Genomic DNA, 17,010 nt, shown 5'->3' with positions numbered 1-17,010 from the left:
CCATTTTCTACATTTTGTATATAATATTTTACTTTCTTTCATTTGTATTGTTTTTACACATATTGCAGGTTGTCCACTCTCATGATTTTTCTCTTTAGATTATAGACATATGCATTACATGTGCCATATATATAAAAAAATCTGTCTAATAGAGACAAGAACGTCATCTCTTTTTGTCAAAATTGTCCATATATGATATAACTATTACACTTTTGTTTGTTCATTTTGTTTTGTTTTACTATTTCAAAATTTCAAATGAATGTTTAGTCTCTTGGTAATTTTTAAAATTATGATATAAAATGCACTCATATAAATATATATGATTAATTCAAATAATAGTATGATCATTACTCATAATTACAACAATGATATTACGGTATTACTCTTATTTGATATGTGTGCGCTAGTACTGTACTAGTGTGTGTACACACACACGCACATTGTTTAATAAATAAGGCACGTGCCACCAATTTACTTTTACGAAAATTAACCGAACGAAACGTGGTTTGGGGGGGGGGCGGTGATAATTTTAGATTGGGCAAGAAACCAAGTGTGGTGGCAAATGATGCACGTCTTTCTTATGGCTAGCTCTGACAATGAAGTACTTCATGCATATAAATTATAGGCGTCGATGGGGATTTATCATTTCATTATTAATCATCGCCCCATTCATACGTACGCTTAATTATATTTTTGTTTTTTCTTTGTTTCTTTTGGGCGCCACAACACATTAGGCAGTACCAAAATAATAGTAATAAGAAGAATAATATATAGAAGTATTATATATTGAAATGGAAATGGCCAATTCTTTAGGAGTTAGAAAAGGCGCATGGTCTAAAGAAGAAGATGTTCTATTGAAGAATTGCGTGGAACAATATGGAGAAGGAAAGTGGCATCTCGTCCCACTTAGAACAGGTAATTAATTCACACGAAAATATACTAATTAAATATTCATCATAAAAAAAAAAAAAATTGTTTTTCCTCCTGGGGAAAATGCTAGCTCAAGTTTTTATGATTTATGGTGTTTTGATTAAAAAACCACTCTAAAATGTTGATAGTACTTTTTAGCATTTTAAAAGCGTCGAGAGTTGCGTCGGTATTTATCGTTTTATGATCTATCGAATAAATTATGACAGAAGTCGAATATTTTATATATTTCAGCATGCATTAGTTAGAGAGAGAGTTTGTCAAAATCAAGTTCTATTGATCATCATCATTATTATTTTTTTCATTTTTTTTTATTTTTCTTTATCTTTTGCTAATTAATTGATCATGACTCCCTCTTGAAAAAGGGTCTTCTTGTTTTCTTCATCACTTGTTTTTGGTGTCAGTAGGAGACTTTTACATATCCCAAAATAAACCACGAAAATTTTTAAGGTATATATGTACTGACGATGTATCGATATGGATTAGTTTTTAATTAATTGAATATGATTTTTCAGGGTTAAACCGATGTCGGAAAAGTTGCAGGCTGAGATGGTTGAACTATCTTAGACCAAATATCACAAGAGGGACTTTTTCAAAAGACGAGATTGATCTCTTGATAAGACTTCACAAACTATTAGGAAACAGGCAAGTTCTATATATTAATTTGCTAGATATATATATATCTGCTCCAAGGATTTGCTACCCCTAGCTGTGGAGAATTCATTTAATTTGCTAGATATATATTAATTTCCCAACTCATCTTTATGAAAATCTTTGATCACTTTTCATATAACTAAATATATATACTGAGGAATCTCACGTCATAAATATATATATATTGTATGTGTGTGTGCGCGCGCATCGCACGCGGGATCATTACAAAATTTATATGTCGAAAAATTATTGCATAAAAAATTTAGATTTAGAAATATGTGTAGGGTTAATTGCAGGAGAGTCACTGTGAAAATTCTAAACGGCGCCCTAAAAAATATCAATTAGATAATACATACTTCATAAGATACTCGATCCCATAACGTTTAACACAATTTATAAGTTTGTATATATATTGAATGTGTTGACTATAGCTAGACTAAAATGGTGATTTTTTTGTCTAAATTGGTAGTCGAAAGATGCTTGAAGTCAACTATTTATCTTTACATGAATAAGTTTGTCTAAAAATTTAGGAAAAAAAAATATTTAGGAAAAATATATAGTTTTTTTTTGCTCATTAGTTTATCTATTTTTAGTTTTGGTCTGTTTTCTTCTCAAAGTTCATGTTTGGTTTTTTTACACTGACTTTTAATTTTTGTTCATTTTGATCAAATTGTTGACATGACACCGAAAAATAATGACGTGACAGTTGGCACTGAAAAATACGGACAAGTCAAGTTTCACGTCGGTAATTGGACCAAATAACCAAAAATTAAAAGTTAACGTACCAAAATTCGAAAATTTAATGAGCCAAAACCAAAAAATAAACAAATTTAAATGAACCAAAAAATCACTTCCCCAAAAATTTAATAGAATTGCATTAAATTGCATGCATGTGAATGTCCGTAAGGCAGCCTCAATATAATGCGGCCAGCCATCATCAGCATATGGCAACCGACGGGGAAAACGGGCCGGGTTGGATTCCATAGAAATTTAGTACGGCCCGAAAATATATCGCTCGCAAGTGTTCAATCAACAAACATTTTTTAACTCATAAAGCTGTGTTTATTTAGTGAGATATAATTACATATGAATAAATCATACTAAGACTAAAATGATTTTGAAGGATATATACGGGATAATGATAGATATACAATTATCGCTATGGTAATTCAAATATGATTTTGTTGTTCTTTTTAATTTATAATTTTTTAGAAAAAAATTATTCTAAAATGATACAATTATTTAAAAAATAAAAAATATAAAGAAAGATAAAAAAAATATTTTACTAATTAAAAAATTAAAATTGATTGAGATATAGTAGTAGTTACTACAAATTACTGAAGTTTTTAAAATTGGATGAGATACTTTTATAATTTTATGGGAATATTTTTTGCATTTAAAAAATTAAAAAATGGCCAAAAAATTAGTTACTCTACCCCTTTCATACCTTTATTACTAGCGGCATCGATGTGGACATATATTAATATTTTTTTGTGCGAAAAATCTAGAGATAGTGTCAGAACTAAAAACTTTTAAATTAAATTTTCGTAAAATGATTTTTTTATTTTATGAGTGATATGATCTAGAGGTATCAAAACGGGATAACAAAACGTGCTGATCCACAACGTCACAACCCATGAGCACCCATCATTAGGCAGGGTGGGATGGGTCGATCCACCTTTTAGCTGGTCGAGAAAACACCAATTCAACCTACTTCTTTTAGGTGGCGGAGTAGGGAAAACGGGCGGTTTTATGTATAATTTGACGGGTTCGGACGTGCTGTTAGGCGGGACAGCTGCAGGCTGGCTAGCCATTTGGTGGGTTGGAAAATACTAAGCCAAGCAATCTATTTTATACGGCGGGGACCAACTCAATGAGTTTAACTCATTTTGACACCTTAAATTATGATCACTTAAAAAATAAAAAGTACAGATAAAAATAATTACTTATATGTATACGTTAGGGAAGAGCTATGAATATACTGAATTAAATATAATAGGTTTTTATTTAACGAAGGTGGATCATTTTTTGCATCCTGATAATGGTATTTTTGGTATATGGAAAATTACGCCATGATCACGAAATTATTTATTTCATACCCCTCAAGTTTTATATAACTATGTTGATATAATATAAAAGTAAATAAATTAAAGTCATACATCAATGATACATAAAACTATTTCACTTCTTTTTAATGATAATTACAGTTCAACTCAAATATTTATTTCAATAAGAGAAATTATTGTACCTCTGCATGTATTTCTTCCAACAACCACACTCATTAAAATCCATGATAATCAAATATGTAATCTTGGATGTGATATGAATTATAATACCGAATTCCTAGGACATGTTTAGTATGATGGAATAATAACATGTTACTAAAAAAAATTTAAAATACCTAAATAATAATCATGAAAATAATAATATTATTAAACAATCACTATCGTTATAAATTGTAAATACAAAATGATGATGATTGAATAATGATGATAATATTGATAATTGAAATAAATAAAATATAAACTTAATAATCACGTATAAAATAATTATTATTATATAATCAATAATGATGATACTATTACAAATTAAAATAAATAAGATATAAACTTAATAATCACGTAATAATAAAATTATTATTATTATTATTAGGAGTGTGTCCATGTATGTTACTTTTAATTTCGATTAATGCTCAAAAGATAGATCCAAATTAAGATCCATTTTTCTCCATGAACATCTTGCTGAATTTAAGAACAAAACAAAAAACAAAAACAAAACCAAAACCAAGACCAAAGTTTCGTTTGGATATGTACTTATAAAAACGTCTTTATAAAAAAAAATTTATAAAATGTTTTAAAAGTTGTTTTAAGAATAAATATGAGTTTGGACAACTATTCTATAAAAATATTTTAATTTTTCAAAAATGATAATGTTATTCATCTTTGTCTTCTGTAGTTCCATTTTAAAAACATCTAAAAACAACTCTCAAGTGTTCTTTAAAAAATATACATGAAGAACACTTTTGTAAAATATTTTACAAAAATATATTCCAAACACATACTTTAAAATTTTTTCACATATAAAATATTAAAAATATTTTTAAATTATATGTCCGAATTAACAGAACCCGACACTCTTGTATCTACCCTCCGGGCCCTATCCGTAGGAGAGGATAGAACAAACTCTAACTATGTTTGGTTGGATTATTAATAATTCTTGTATAAATTTATCATGTCTAATCATACGTTTTTCTCATCATATTATTTATTCATCTATTAATTATAATTTTACATCAATCAAATCATCAATTATTTATCTTACATCAATCAAATCATTGAATTTAAATTACTATATTAACTCTAATAAATAATATTATTTATATTTTATTTATAGTTAAAAGGATAAAATGGTAATTTATCATTTTTATATAAAATTTAATCAATCAAATCAAATCAACTATAATCTATTAATCAAATCAAATATTATATTCACTATCATTTTTTATTTATTTTTTATTACAATACATTACTTATTTAAACAAGATAATTATAATTTTCAAGTTGGGATTCTTTGGAAGTCTGAACTTTTGATCATCGGTTGGGGTTTTTCGACCCTACAGATGGAGTAATACCCCTATGCGAATTGCATGGTCATGATTGGGCCACATGAAATTTACATGTGGGTTCACATGAAATTTGTGGGTCCCACATGTAAATTGGCCAACCTTGGCCATGAAAATGCAGAGGAGTATTACTCGGGTCGAAGCACCCCATCGGTTGATGGGCATGATTAGGTCTGCCAAAAGCGTTACACCATGCATGCATGTGTCCAAACAATTCATAAAATATGATGCCATGTTGATGCATATGCGCTTGTAGGTCCTCACTCTGCATGTCGGATGCGCTTTATATCATGCAGGGGCGCCCTGAGATAGAGTGAGTCGGGCGACTTTTCAAGGCTCCACCTTGAGATGAGCTCCCAATTATTTTTAAATTAGTATTTATATAATTTTAGTTAATAAAAAATTATATGACAAAATAAAAAATATTGATTTTATGTTTTTTGAGTAAAACTTTTACTTTATCAGTTAAATCACCACAAACTCTTGCACTCATTGATTTTTTTTAAATTTCATCATCTCTCCTCCTGCAGCTCTGCAAACAATTTACTCTAAATACGAAAAGTTATTTCAAACATCCATTGGTTCATAGTTAGACATATCGTTAATTTTTATTGCAACTTTGAAATTGTGTAATTTTACAAAAAGGTAACATTTTTTCATTTTATTTATTTAATAATTTCTAATTGATTGTTGCATTGTTATTTTATTAGTTCATATTACACTAATTTATTATTCTCCTATATATATATATATATGTGTGTGTTTATTTTTGTTCGTTTTCGAGTTCATTATTTAGTATTATTTTTATATTGCATATGGGTTTAGTTAACATAGTTTTATTCTTGCACAATTATTTTTCGTACATAAAATCTCAAAAAAATGATGAATTGGTTTCAAAAAATGCGAAAAGAATGCATTTTTAATATTATTAGTTGTTAAAAAAGTTAATTTGACAAATTATGTAGAACGTTTGTGATGTGTAACTTTTTAAATTATATACGACTATAATATTCGAGTGGTTTATATATATATATATATATATATATATATATATAACTATGTTCAAATTAATTATGAAATAATGAATTTTTTTATTTGTTTCGGGCCTAAATATATCTCAGGACCGCCCGTGATACCACGCATCCTTCGTCAATTTATTCAAAAGTCAAACAATGTCTAACTTATTAATAATAATATAGTGCGTAAATGTCATTCGCAGATAATGTTTGTCTCGTTTAGGGTTCGGCGTCAAACTCATAAAAGATAAAATGATCCATTTCGTTGAAAACAGAAAATACATTATTCTCTTCCCGTTTCACTATTAAACGGAGAGATATTACTAGTAACTATTTTTTGTGATATTTTAAATATTCCAAAATGTTCCTTTTTTTTTTAGATTTGATTTAATTTTTCCTTCAAAAAAAAAACTTTAAACTTTAATTTACCTTTTTTTTTTTGTCAACCGTGTGAATTTGTTCATTTTGCAACTATCCATTAATCATACAACTTTATAAAATCGCTCATCTTCAAGATTTTGTGTACACATATGACGCATCGCGTATGCCACAATGGCTAGTCGTTATTATTATTTTCATATCCTTTTTTCCAAGTTAAATCCATTATTCGTTTCCCATTTCATTAAAACAAAAAAACTTCGGGATCAAAGTGACAAATATATATATCCTAAATGTTTTTTTATATGGATGGGTAGCTGAAAAACCCTAACGTTGGTCTTTTTTCTCAATAATTAATTGTTGTTAATCAGGTGGTCGCTCATAGCTGGAAGACTTCCCGGAAGAACAGCAAACGATGTAAAGAACTTCTGGAACACGCGAATGGAGAAGAAATCAGGAGGAGGAAAGGGGCAACCAATCCAGAAAACTATCACAAAGACAAACATCCTACGGCCCCGACCTCGCACCTTTTCCGATCTAACTATCCGGGATGGGCTAGGGACTGCATTGGGGAAAGATCACGACCACAAATCAAAAAATCCCAACAACGACAACAACAATAATAAATTAGAGGCATCGTCTTCGCAAAAAGCCGACCAATGTATCCGTTGGTGGAGCAACTTGCTTGATTCAGCATCCGAGGATAATATCGAGAAAGATGCCACGCTTCTTGATGATAAAGGGAAAGAAGCGCGAATATTAGTTGACGATGGGGACTATTCTCTGCCGCTAGCAAGTGACGATTTCGAAATCGACGACGATGTTTGGGAGCTACTAGGGTTTGGAAATGAGTCAAATGACCAGAATGATATTTTGGATGTATGCCCTGAATAATCCGATTGTATAAACATCACATAATTGATTGTATTGTATTTTTGTTTAAACAATGGGTTTAATTGTTATCAATATCTATATCTATACAACCCTGGGCGCCAGCTGAGCTGCCCACATCATTTTTCTTTTTTTTTTTTTTTTTTTTTTTTTAAAAAAATTGGGCCCCAAATTGGGCCCAATTTACAAAGACAAAGCATTCGTTTTCTTCACAGTCTCAAATGCTTCCACTTCCAAATCTTCAAACCTGTGGCCTCCGCCACCACTCCAAGTCCTTCCTCTTCCAACTCCGGTAGCGTCTCCCGACAATTCAGATCTGGACGGCCGCTCAACCATCCCCGCCCTTCGTCTGCAACTCCATATCTGGGAAATCCATCACCGTCCCTCTGTTTCCATGGATAGAGTGGGGGGTGATGGAGTGGTCAGCATGGGTGGTCGGCGATGGACGAAGGGCTTGAGCCGGCGGCAGAGAACATCGGCGCACAAAGCTTTCCGACAGACATACACCCTTGGCTTGGAGAAGATGATGGGAGTTGTGCATTCTTCAAATTCCAATTCCAATTCCAATTTAAAACAAAACACCTAAAAACTTTTTTAAAAAAAAAGGACAAAAAAAAAAAGACAAAAACACACGGGAAACAATTCTAATCTATAACATACCCCAATTATAAAAACGTGTGAACATTGTGTATTTTTAATTTTGTTTTTTATTTGTGCAGACTTGATAAATTATGTGATGATATTTTTGTAATATCAATTATTATGATAAGATCAAATTGTATGCATATTAGATAAGATTTCAGTTTTCAAAAATATTGAAATACCAAAATACTTTAGTTTTTTTTATTTTTAGATAAAGTGAACAGATTTTAACCAAAAATCTCAATTAAATACTTATCCAGTTTTCTAAAATATTGAAAATCCAAAATATTTTAGTTTTATTTGTTTGTGTAAGGACCTGTTGAGCTAAATAATTATATCATAAGTTCATAAACATAACAAATTATCAAATTTGTAAAGTTATTAACATATATATATATAGAGAGAGAGAATTTCTTTCAAGTGTCCACCTATCATGCTCACTACCATGCCCACCAATGATGTGTCACTATTCTATTGGATGTGATAAAGATGTGATAAATTGTAGGTCTAATAGAATAGTGTCACATCATTGGTGGGCATGATAGTGGGCATGATAGGTAGGAACTTGAAAGAAACTATATATATATATATATATATATATATAATTAGCTTTTGGTAAAGCGGCAATCGCTCAGTCCTACAATTGGTATCAGAGTCAATGTCATGGGTTCGATTCTCATTGATTGCAAGGAGTGCAATTATTTGGAGGGTGATTGTTGGGATGCAATAATTGTCTCTACTAGTAGAATGATCGAACCATGGTGCTTGGACTGATGTGCGACTTAAAAGATTTGAGTTACACCATTATCACCAGCTATAACTTTTGGTAAAGCAGCAAGCGCTCGTTCCTACATTTATTAATTAAATTACACATCGGTGTTGAAATAAATCAATTCAAGTGAAGTCAAGTCAAGTTTTAATCTAAAATAAAAAACACACAAACACACACATATCATGTATGTAAAATTTGAAATTAAAAAAATTAACTATTTTCCTTCCTGATGAAAGCTAAAAACTATAACAGTTAATTTATGAGATGATAATGAATATTTTACAAGAGTTGGAGATGGATAAATCGGTTATAAATTTCTGTAACTTAAATGTACATGTTTTGAAGGTAAATTTTTTTAATTTTTTATAAATAAATATTTACAAAAATTATTCATAAGCATTAGTCACTACTTCTCCTTATAACTAATAATAATAAAAAAATGTTCAGCTTAAAACAATGAAGTTCGCAAAATTTGTGTAAGGATCTATTGAGCTAAATAATTAAATCATGATTTCATAATTATATATTAGAAATATCAGGTTTTCAAACGTTGTTAATATATATATATATATATATATTTGAATAAAATATACATCGGTCTTGAAATAAATCAATTCAAATGGAGTCAAGTTTTAATTGAAAATAATAAATAAAAAACAAAACCAACATCTCTACCATATATGTAAATATTGAAATTTAAAATTTAACTAATTTTTTCTCATCATAAAGGCTAAAAACTAGAACAATTATTTAGGGGATGATTATGCAATTAAATATTTTTATAAGAGATGAAGATAGATAAACTAGTTATAGTTTTATGTAACTTAAAACTTAAAAATAGATGTTTTGCAGTTAAATTTTTAATTTTTTTGTAAATAAATCTTTAAAAAATTTAGTTATTAACATTACTCACTACTTATTCCGATGACTAATAGTAGGAAAATTTTAGCTCAAAATAACGACGACGTTCACAAACTCGTCTTGCATAGAAAAGAAACAACAAATATATGGTATGAATATCTTCAATTGTTTTTAACAAAACTATAAGATTGATATCATTTTTTTTAATTATTGAACTTTGTAAATATATCTTTGTTAATCAATCTAGCTAGTTCGGACTAGGAAATAAATTCAAAAAAATAATTCTAGAATAATTATGAATGACATGTCTCACACCAAATTAAAGATCCTGAAAAAAAATTACTTTGAGTAAATTCTCAATCATATGAATAATCTACAAAAAAAATACAATGTCATTTATTATTTAAATTTATTTTTATCATTTCACGAGAAATTTTTTGAATATTTAATAATTGGAGCAAATATTTTATAAATGACATTTATACAACATGAGAGAGGAAATTACATGCAAAATCAGGATTTAATTTGATTTAACGTATAGTACTTATTAAAAAATATATTAAAAAAATTATATTGCTTCAAAGCACACATACATGAGATAAAAAAAAAAGGCAAATTCATGACACGAAGCATGTAGTAATTGCTCAAAATCAATCAGCAAAACAATGAAAAACTCGAGCTGCAATAACTGGATAAGATTCGATATTAATATTGTGTCAATGTAAAAATATGTTTAAACATTATATTTATAAGCTTACACGAGTTATTCAAATGTCTTATCTTAAACTGCTAATTTAAATATATAAAAATGATGATCATAAATGATGCATGACACTAAAACTGCAACAGTTACATTATTCAAAAATGTCTCAAATATTTTTATTGGTTGTCATCATCAAGATATATAAATAATGTTTTTCTTACAAATACTATATAATGATTATCAATTATTAATAAAATGTGTTATATATATATATAAGACGATAACACTTCAATATACCACAAGTATTTAGAAACACCAATTAAAAAAAAATATGTATCTACTCTCAAAAAAGACAAAATTGTTGAAATAAAAGACAAAATGTTAACATTTGTAATTAAGACATCAAAATTCAATCAAACCATTTCAGAAAGGAGAGCATTGTAAGTTAAAAGAGATCAGTAGATTTCAAAAAATAAGAAATTAAGAAGAAAATAGGATGTCCAACAAATACATTGATCGTTAACGATATTGACATATAAGTAATAGAAAACGACAACATACCAGAATACAATTGAGAATAAAGAATTATTGTTATTCTTGCAAGTAAATATTTTTAGCATAAAAAATGACCGTCTAAAAAATAACAAAATAATAATGATAGAAAAATGCAAATCATTAATGAAGATAACATCACAAGAATTGCTATTAAAGATGATGACAATATTTAATTCTTTCATAATGAATAAAAAAACCCATGGTATGAAAAAAATCGTGAAAGAGAGAAAAGTCAATAATATAAAAGAAAAAAATATTTGACACAATAATTTAACTTAAGGTTTGGAATGCATTATATATATCAAATTTTTTCCAAAAATCAATAATTACTAGTAATCAACATATAAGATAAGAAATTAAAAAATCGATATTTAATTTAAGTTGATTAATGTATTTCACTTATTATCAAATAAAGTATAAATTATATTTCTTCAAAGCATACATACATGAGATAGAAAAAAAAAACAAATTCATGGTACAAAGCAAACCATAATTGCTCAAGATTAATCAACAAAATAATGAAAAATGCAATCTGTAATAATTACATAAGTTTCAATATCAATATTACATGTGTCAAGGTAAAACTATATTAAACACTATATTTATAAGCTTACATAAGTTATTGATAATGTTTTATTCTAAACTGTTAATGTAGATATAGAATAATGATGACTGTAAATGATACAAATATTTAAATTGCAAGTGTTACATTGTTCGAAAAATGTTGCAAATATTTTTATTAATTGTAATGTTGAAGATTATATTGATTTCATTGCTAAGAAATATAATAATTTTTTCTTTCAAAGATTATATATTATTACCATAAAAATTGTTAATTAATTGCATATTAATATATTCTCATCTCAACTAATTTATTTAACAACACTTATGAAAGAGTGGGTGCCCGGTTAGCCAACTTGTGGTTAAGGGCTTTTATTACTCTATGTATAAACAATCTTTGTTTAATATAATTTACATTAAATAATGGCATTTTCTTTATCTTTCTTCAATTGTTATATTGTGATATACTATCGTTGTTTTGATAAAGACCTTGAATATACTATAGTGTAAGCAAGATGAGATAGTGAATAAAGAGAGATCACTATTATGAAACACATCTTATAGTCACTGTATATTCTAAACAGTTCCTAGTCAATTGAGCCGTCCGCAAATAAGGATAAGGATCGCTCGAGATTGAGACTAGCATTTGTGATGCCAAGTACCACGTTTCATTGGTAATGGACATGGAGATGTTCAAAGCATGCAAATGGATATTCATATGATAAATGATCGAACTACCCTATTCGGACTTTCCAAGTGGTTATTATTATTTGAGTGGATAATCCGCGGTTTTGGTTGTACACCATTAGTCCTTACTACTTGAAACATCATTGAGACTCTATATGCTAGTACTGTACTTTGACTCATGTACCGACTCTAATGGGGGTCATCAGGTGTCGGGATTGGGTACAGTTACGACACATATAGGAGTCGATGCTTTGTTGTCAAGGATTCGCCACACGCTTGCGAGTGTGGATATCCTATGCGATCGGAGGAGATATTAGTGAGACAAATCTCTGGCCAGAGTACTCGATGTGATTTAGGTTACTTGGTTTCCTAGTAGCACATGCGATGTCACTATTTGATCTTCAAGATGCATTGCATAGTTATCGAATCTCGAACGACTCTTGATGTACCAATGATTGTTGATTCGATCGGGATATATGGATGAAGGGACCGTGCTGTACGCTAACCAAAACCTACTGGTTCTTGCAGGCACTATCAGTGATACCTAGGGAATCATGGGGCGATGTTGCTAGACGCTCTTGCCATGATTCGTTGGGTAAGTCGGAAATCGTTGTTCCGAGTCACAAGGAGTTGTGAGCCCGCGACTAGCTGTATCCCTGAACCATTAAGGGTCACACAAGTAATGGATTACTAAACCCCGTTGAGATAGTTAAATTTAAAGAGTTAAATTTAATGAAAGAGAAGTTGGACTTCTTAATTAAAGGGAGTTGAATTTCCTAAAATGACATAGGGATGGGCATTTTTTGAAATCACTGAATTCGGATTCAGAAAAATTATATTGACTTTAAAAGATGCAGAAATGGTTTCTGTGTACATTGGTGAAATCGGTTTATCAATCGGAGTCATGATGAATTTTATATTAATTTCTATAATAACGGGCTTGGCTTGTTGGACTTAAGTTATGGATTATAGGCCCTAAGGAGTTAGAGTCCTAATAAAGATATAACTTAATCCAGTCTAGAAATTATATATAAATACATGTGAAGTTTTCGAAAACACTACATTAATTCCTACTTGGTATTTTCGAAAATAACATAAAATAAAAGGAGGGTTTTTCGAAAATCCTTTCTCCCTTTTTTGAGAAAATTCAGTCTGTGATTTTTCTGAAAAGTCACTTTCTGGATTGACAGATCAAATCTGTTTATTCTCTACGATAAACATCTGATTGATTTCTAGTGCAATCAATCAGAGGGTTTCTGTTTTCTATTCGTGGACCTGATTCCGGAGATTGATCGAGCAAGTCATAGGTTCCCGGGATTTACAACAAGAGCAGATTAAATCTGCTGGAGTCCACTAATCAAGTCATTGCTTGAAGAGGTAAAAATATTTAATTGTGATTTTTTATTTTTACTTGCAAGATTTTAATCGTTTGGATTTGATACTCACGATATGGAATCGTTCCATATCGAAAATAAAATTTTTAAACTTCCGCTGCTCCGGGTATCACATCCGTGTGATCAGAGAACGCGTGTTCCAACAACTTATCGACAATAAAAGGTGTTCCCACGTGCAACGCACGTGCATGCCTTTTACTAGTAGGTTCTAAAAAAACGCGAAGCGTGTAGGTCAAGTTTCAAGTTTTTCAAGTTTAAGCGAATTTAGAACGAATTTAATCGTAAAAAACGTGTTTTTAGTATTTACTATAATTTTTGTATGTTCGTTTTTGGCAATTTCAGTTCATTTTTTTCGAAAATGCTTACGTTGCACTATATATATCAGCTCCACATCAGCATTGCAATGATGCCACATCGGCACCACATCAAAAAAATGACTAAAATTGCCAAAAAAAATAAAGACAACGGACTAAAACTTAAACATGAAAACATAGTGGACCAAAATCGCAAAATGACAAATCTACAGGACCAAAAAAGCAATTTTCCCTAATTATTATATATATCTTGGAGTTGTCGATTATGATTAACAAATCATTTTGTTATTTTTAGAATTTACTAGCATAGGTTCTTTTATATATATCCATCCTCCTCGAATGGGTTATGGGTGCTTGCTCGGAGATCATCGTGGATGTTATGGTTGCGGCTATCCATGGCACTCTTCCGGGTATTCAAGATCCAATTCTAGCGGATCGGAGGCTTTGGGTGTAAGGGAGGTTCTTAGCTGGCTCAAGACCAACATTATTATCGAATCAGATGCTAAACTAGTTATTGATCCATGCTTTGCATTTCCAAGACTTTGATGCGTCCAGCCCAGGTTTGATAGTTGATGATTACTTGTAAATCTCTAGCCATCTGTTATTTCTGTTGTAATTTTGAGTGAATCATTTTAATGAATGTATTTCACTTTACACACACATATAAATACACACATATACTTTTATTAAATTTCGACCATTTTTCCTAACTAACTTTTGATAGGATGGTGAAGTTTTTTTTTATAATTATAAAAACGAGACGAAATCCTCTGCTACAGTTATTGCTCCAAACCGTACTATACATTTGCTCAAACAAATTCCGTTTGCACAAATTATTAAAATTAAATGCACTAAACATCATGGATGAACATGAATACAAATTAATAATTTATAAAATATTCGATTTGTCAATTTTTTAATTAAAAAATCATCAGTATATTGTTTTATTCATTTATGATTTCTTGAGTTACAATTTATTGTCGATTTCTTATTTTAAAAAAATGGCTGAATCAAATGTTTTATCAATTATTAATTTTATTTTTTCATACATGGTGTTTAATTAGTGCGTTTAATTTTTAATAACTTGTGCAAATGGTGCTTGTTGAGCATATATATCACAGTTTGGAACATCAAGTATAACAGATATTTTCGCCTTCTTACGAACAAACGTTTTGTAAATGAAGTGTCTAAAAATCAAAACCCAGATTCTACACGAAAATTCAGAAATTTGAAGAACGCTTGCTGGAAATGTTCTCCAAAACCAGCAACAAGGTAGCATGTTCAAGCCTTTATTTTTCATAGTTCTAGATCGATTTATACTTGAGTTCTGAACAAAAGTTGTTGATAGTGTTGTTCGGTTTACATTAATGTCAACTGATTGCCCAAAAATTCACCGGAAGAAGCATTTCCCGGCAACCAAAAACACTTGATAAGCAATTCAAAAATACGTGTTAATGGAAATATAGGCTGCAATTTTGGAAAACTATTAAATACCAGTTGTAAAGCTTGTTGAGACACTTTTCCTGTAAAAATTCCGGCCGCGCGTGGTAGCCGAAGCTCGTTGAGACGCATTTCAAAAAAAAAACATCAACTGGGTTTTATTATAATTGACTTTTCTACTAGGTGTTTAATTTTAGTTTTATAATAAATTTTAAAAAAAGTGCTGATGAAATTCAAATTTTTGTGAAGAAAAAGTTGAGAAGTGTTTTTTAAAAGCTCTCCCGAACACAACCAAATTTAATTTTCCAAAATGGTTGCATAGAAGTCACTTAAACTTAGTATTTGAAGATTTTCTTGAAATTTTATGAAGAAAACACCGATCAGTGCTTCTTCGAAGCTCTCTCAAACACTCCATGTACCACAACTACTTGGACATCTATATGATACAACAACATAATAATGGATAATGCAACAGCTTGGCTACCATCTAAGCAACAACTTGATGACCATCTATGCAGAAACCGAGCGCGAAAAATAACTTGGAGGTGAAAAATATAGATATAAAAAAAATTTATTATTCATGGTTAAACGACCAATTAATATACCTTGAGTGCAGAAAACAAGAAAATTACATAGATTAAATGGAAGAAAAAAACCTCGAATGAAAGAAGAGATTTGAAAATTAAGCTCAAATTTTGAGAACATGAGATGACATGGGATGGGGAATTAATTTAGGACTTTTATTGTATTTTGTCACCTCTCAGAAGTTTATTTAGATTCTTCTTTTATTTTATTTTTTAGCCTTTATCATTAGTACTTTTGATTCCCACTATATATTTTTGGCTTATGAGGCTATATGTGCATTGTGTGATTGATTGCAAAGGGCAATAGTCTCAAGTCCAGTGGAGTTAATTAGCACTAATTTATCACTCTGTTTGTTCCATTTTTGCTACGGGATCCTAATATTTTCGAATTAAAATGGAGTAATATAAAACATTAAAATTAATATTAAGAACAAATGTAATCAAAATTGAATTCGGAAAACAAATCGATCCAACTCTCCACATCTCATGGATCGATGCTTACAGCTCCTGTTTTCTTCTATGATTAAGTTTTTTTTTTTTTGGAAGGTTATTAAGGATTAAGTTGTTGCTTCTGTGCTTAACACCCAAAATAAAAGGATCGCAATAAATGGTTTGTAAAACCTTGTCTTGTGCAACTCTATTATCTATTATATCCTTCCTTATTATAATTTATAAATATGTTGGATGGGGAAGTAGTGCATAAATGAAATTGTTGAGAAGTTGTCACTTGTCGTACGGTATGTTGCAACAAGCACTTGAATAAGACACGAACACATCATAAGTTGAGGTTTAGAGTTCAACACTATCTTTTTAAAAAGAATTTGTTCCACACACGTGATGCTTATGGAACGCAACAATCGTTTTTCAAGATATAAAGACTTTCATATTTTGTAATCTAAGGGCACTCTAAATTACAAAATCAAACGAACTTGATCAGATTCAATCTGGATGTCTAACTTTATTTTATTATTATACAAGGATTTTTTTATATAGATTTAATTTTCGAGGG

General features: G+C 29.8%; 1 protein-coding gene across 1 annotated transcript; it reads left to right on the top strand.

The window, feature by feature from the left end:
* The first annotated feature begins 724 nt into the window (after positions 1-724).
* Positions 725-7,491, top strand: LOC140877143 (transcription factor MYB113-like). The gene is made up of 3 exons (XM_073280670.1): positions 725-915; positions 1,443-1,572; positions 6,969-7,491. Exons 1-3 carry the CDS (start codon positions 792-794, stop codon positions 7,489-7,491), a joined length of 777 nt encoding a protein of 258 aa, XP_073136771.1. The 5' UTR covers positions 725-791.
* Positions 7,492-17,010: the final 9,519 nt, after the last annotated feature.

This window comes from Henckelia pumila, chromosome 2 (assembly GCF_033568475.1).
Source record: "Henckelia pumila isolate YLH828 chromosome 2, ASM3356847v2, whole genome shotgun sequence".
NCBI classification, from domain to species: Eukaryota; Viridiplantae; Streptophyta; class Magnoliopsida; order Lamiales; family Gesneriaceae; genus Henckelia; species Henckelia pumila.
Note: the sequence above shows the minus strand (reverse complement) of the source record. Positions and strands in the feature narration are given on the sequence as shown.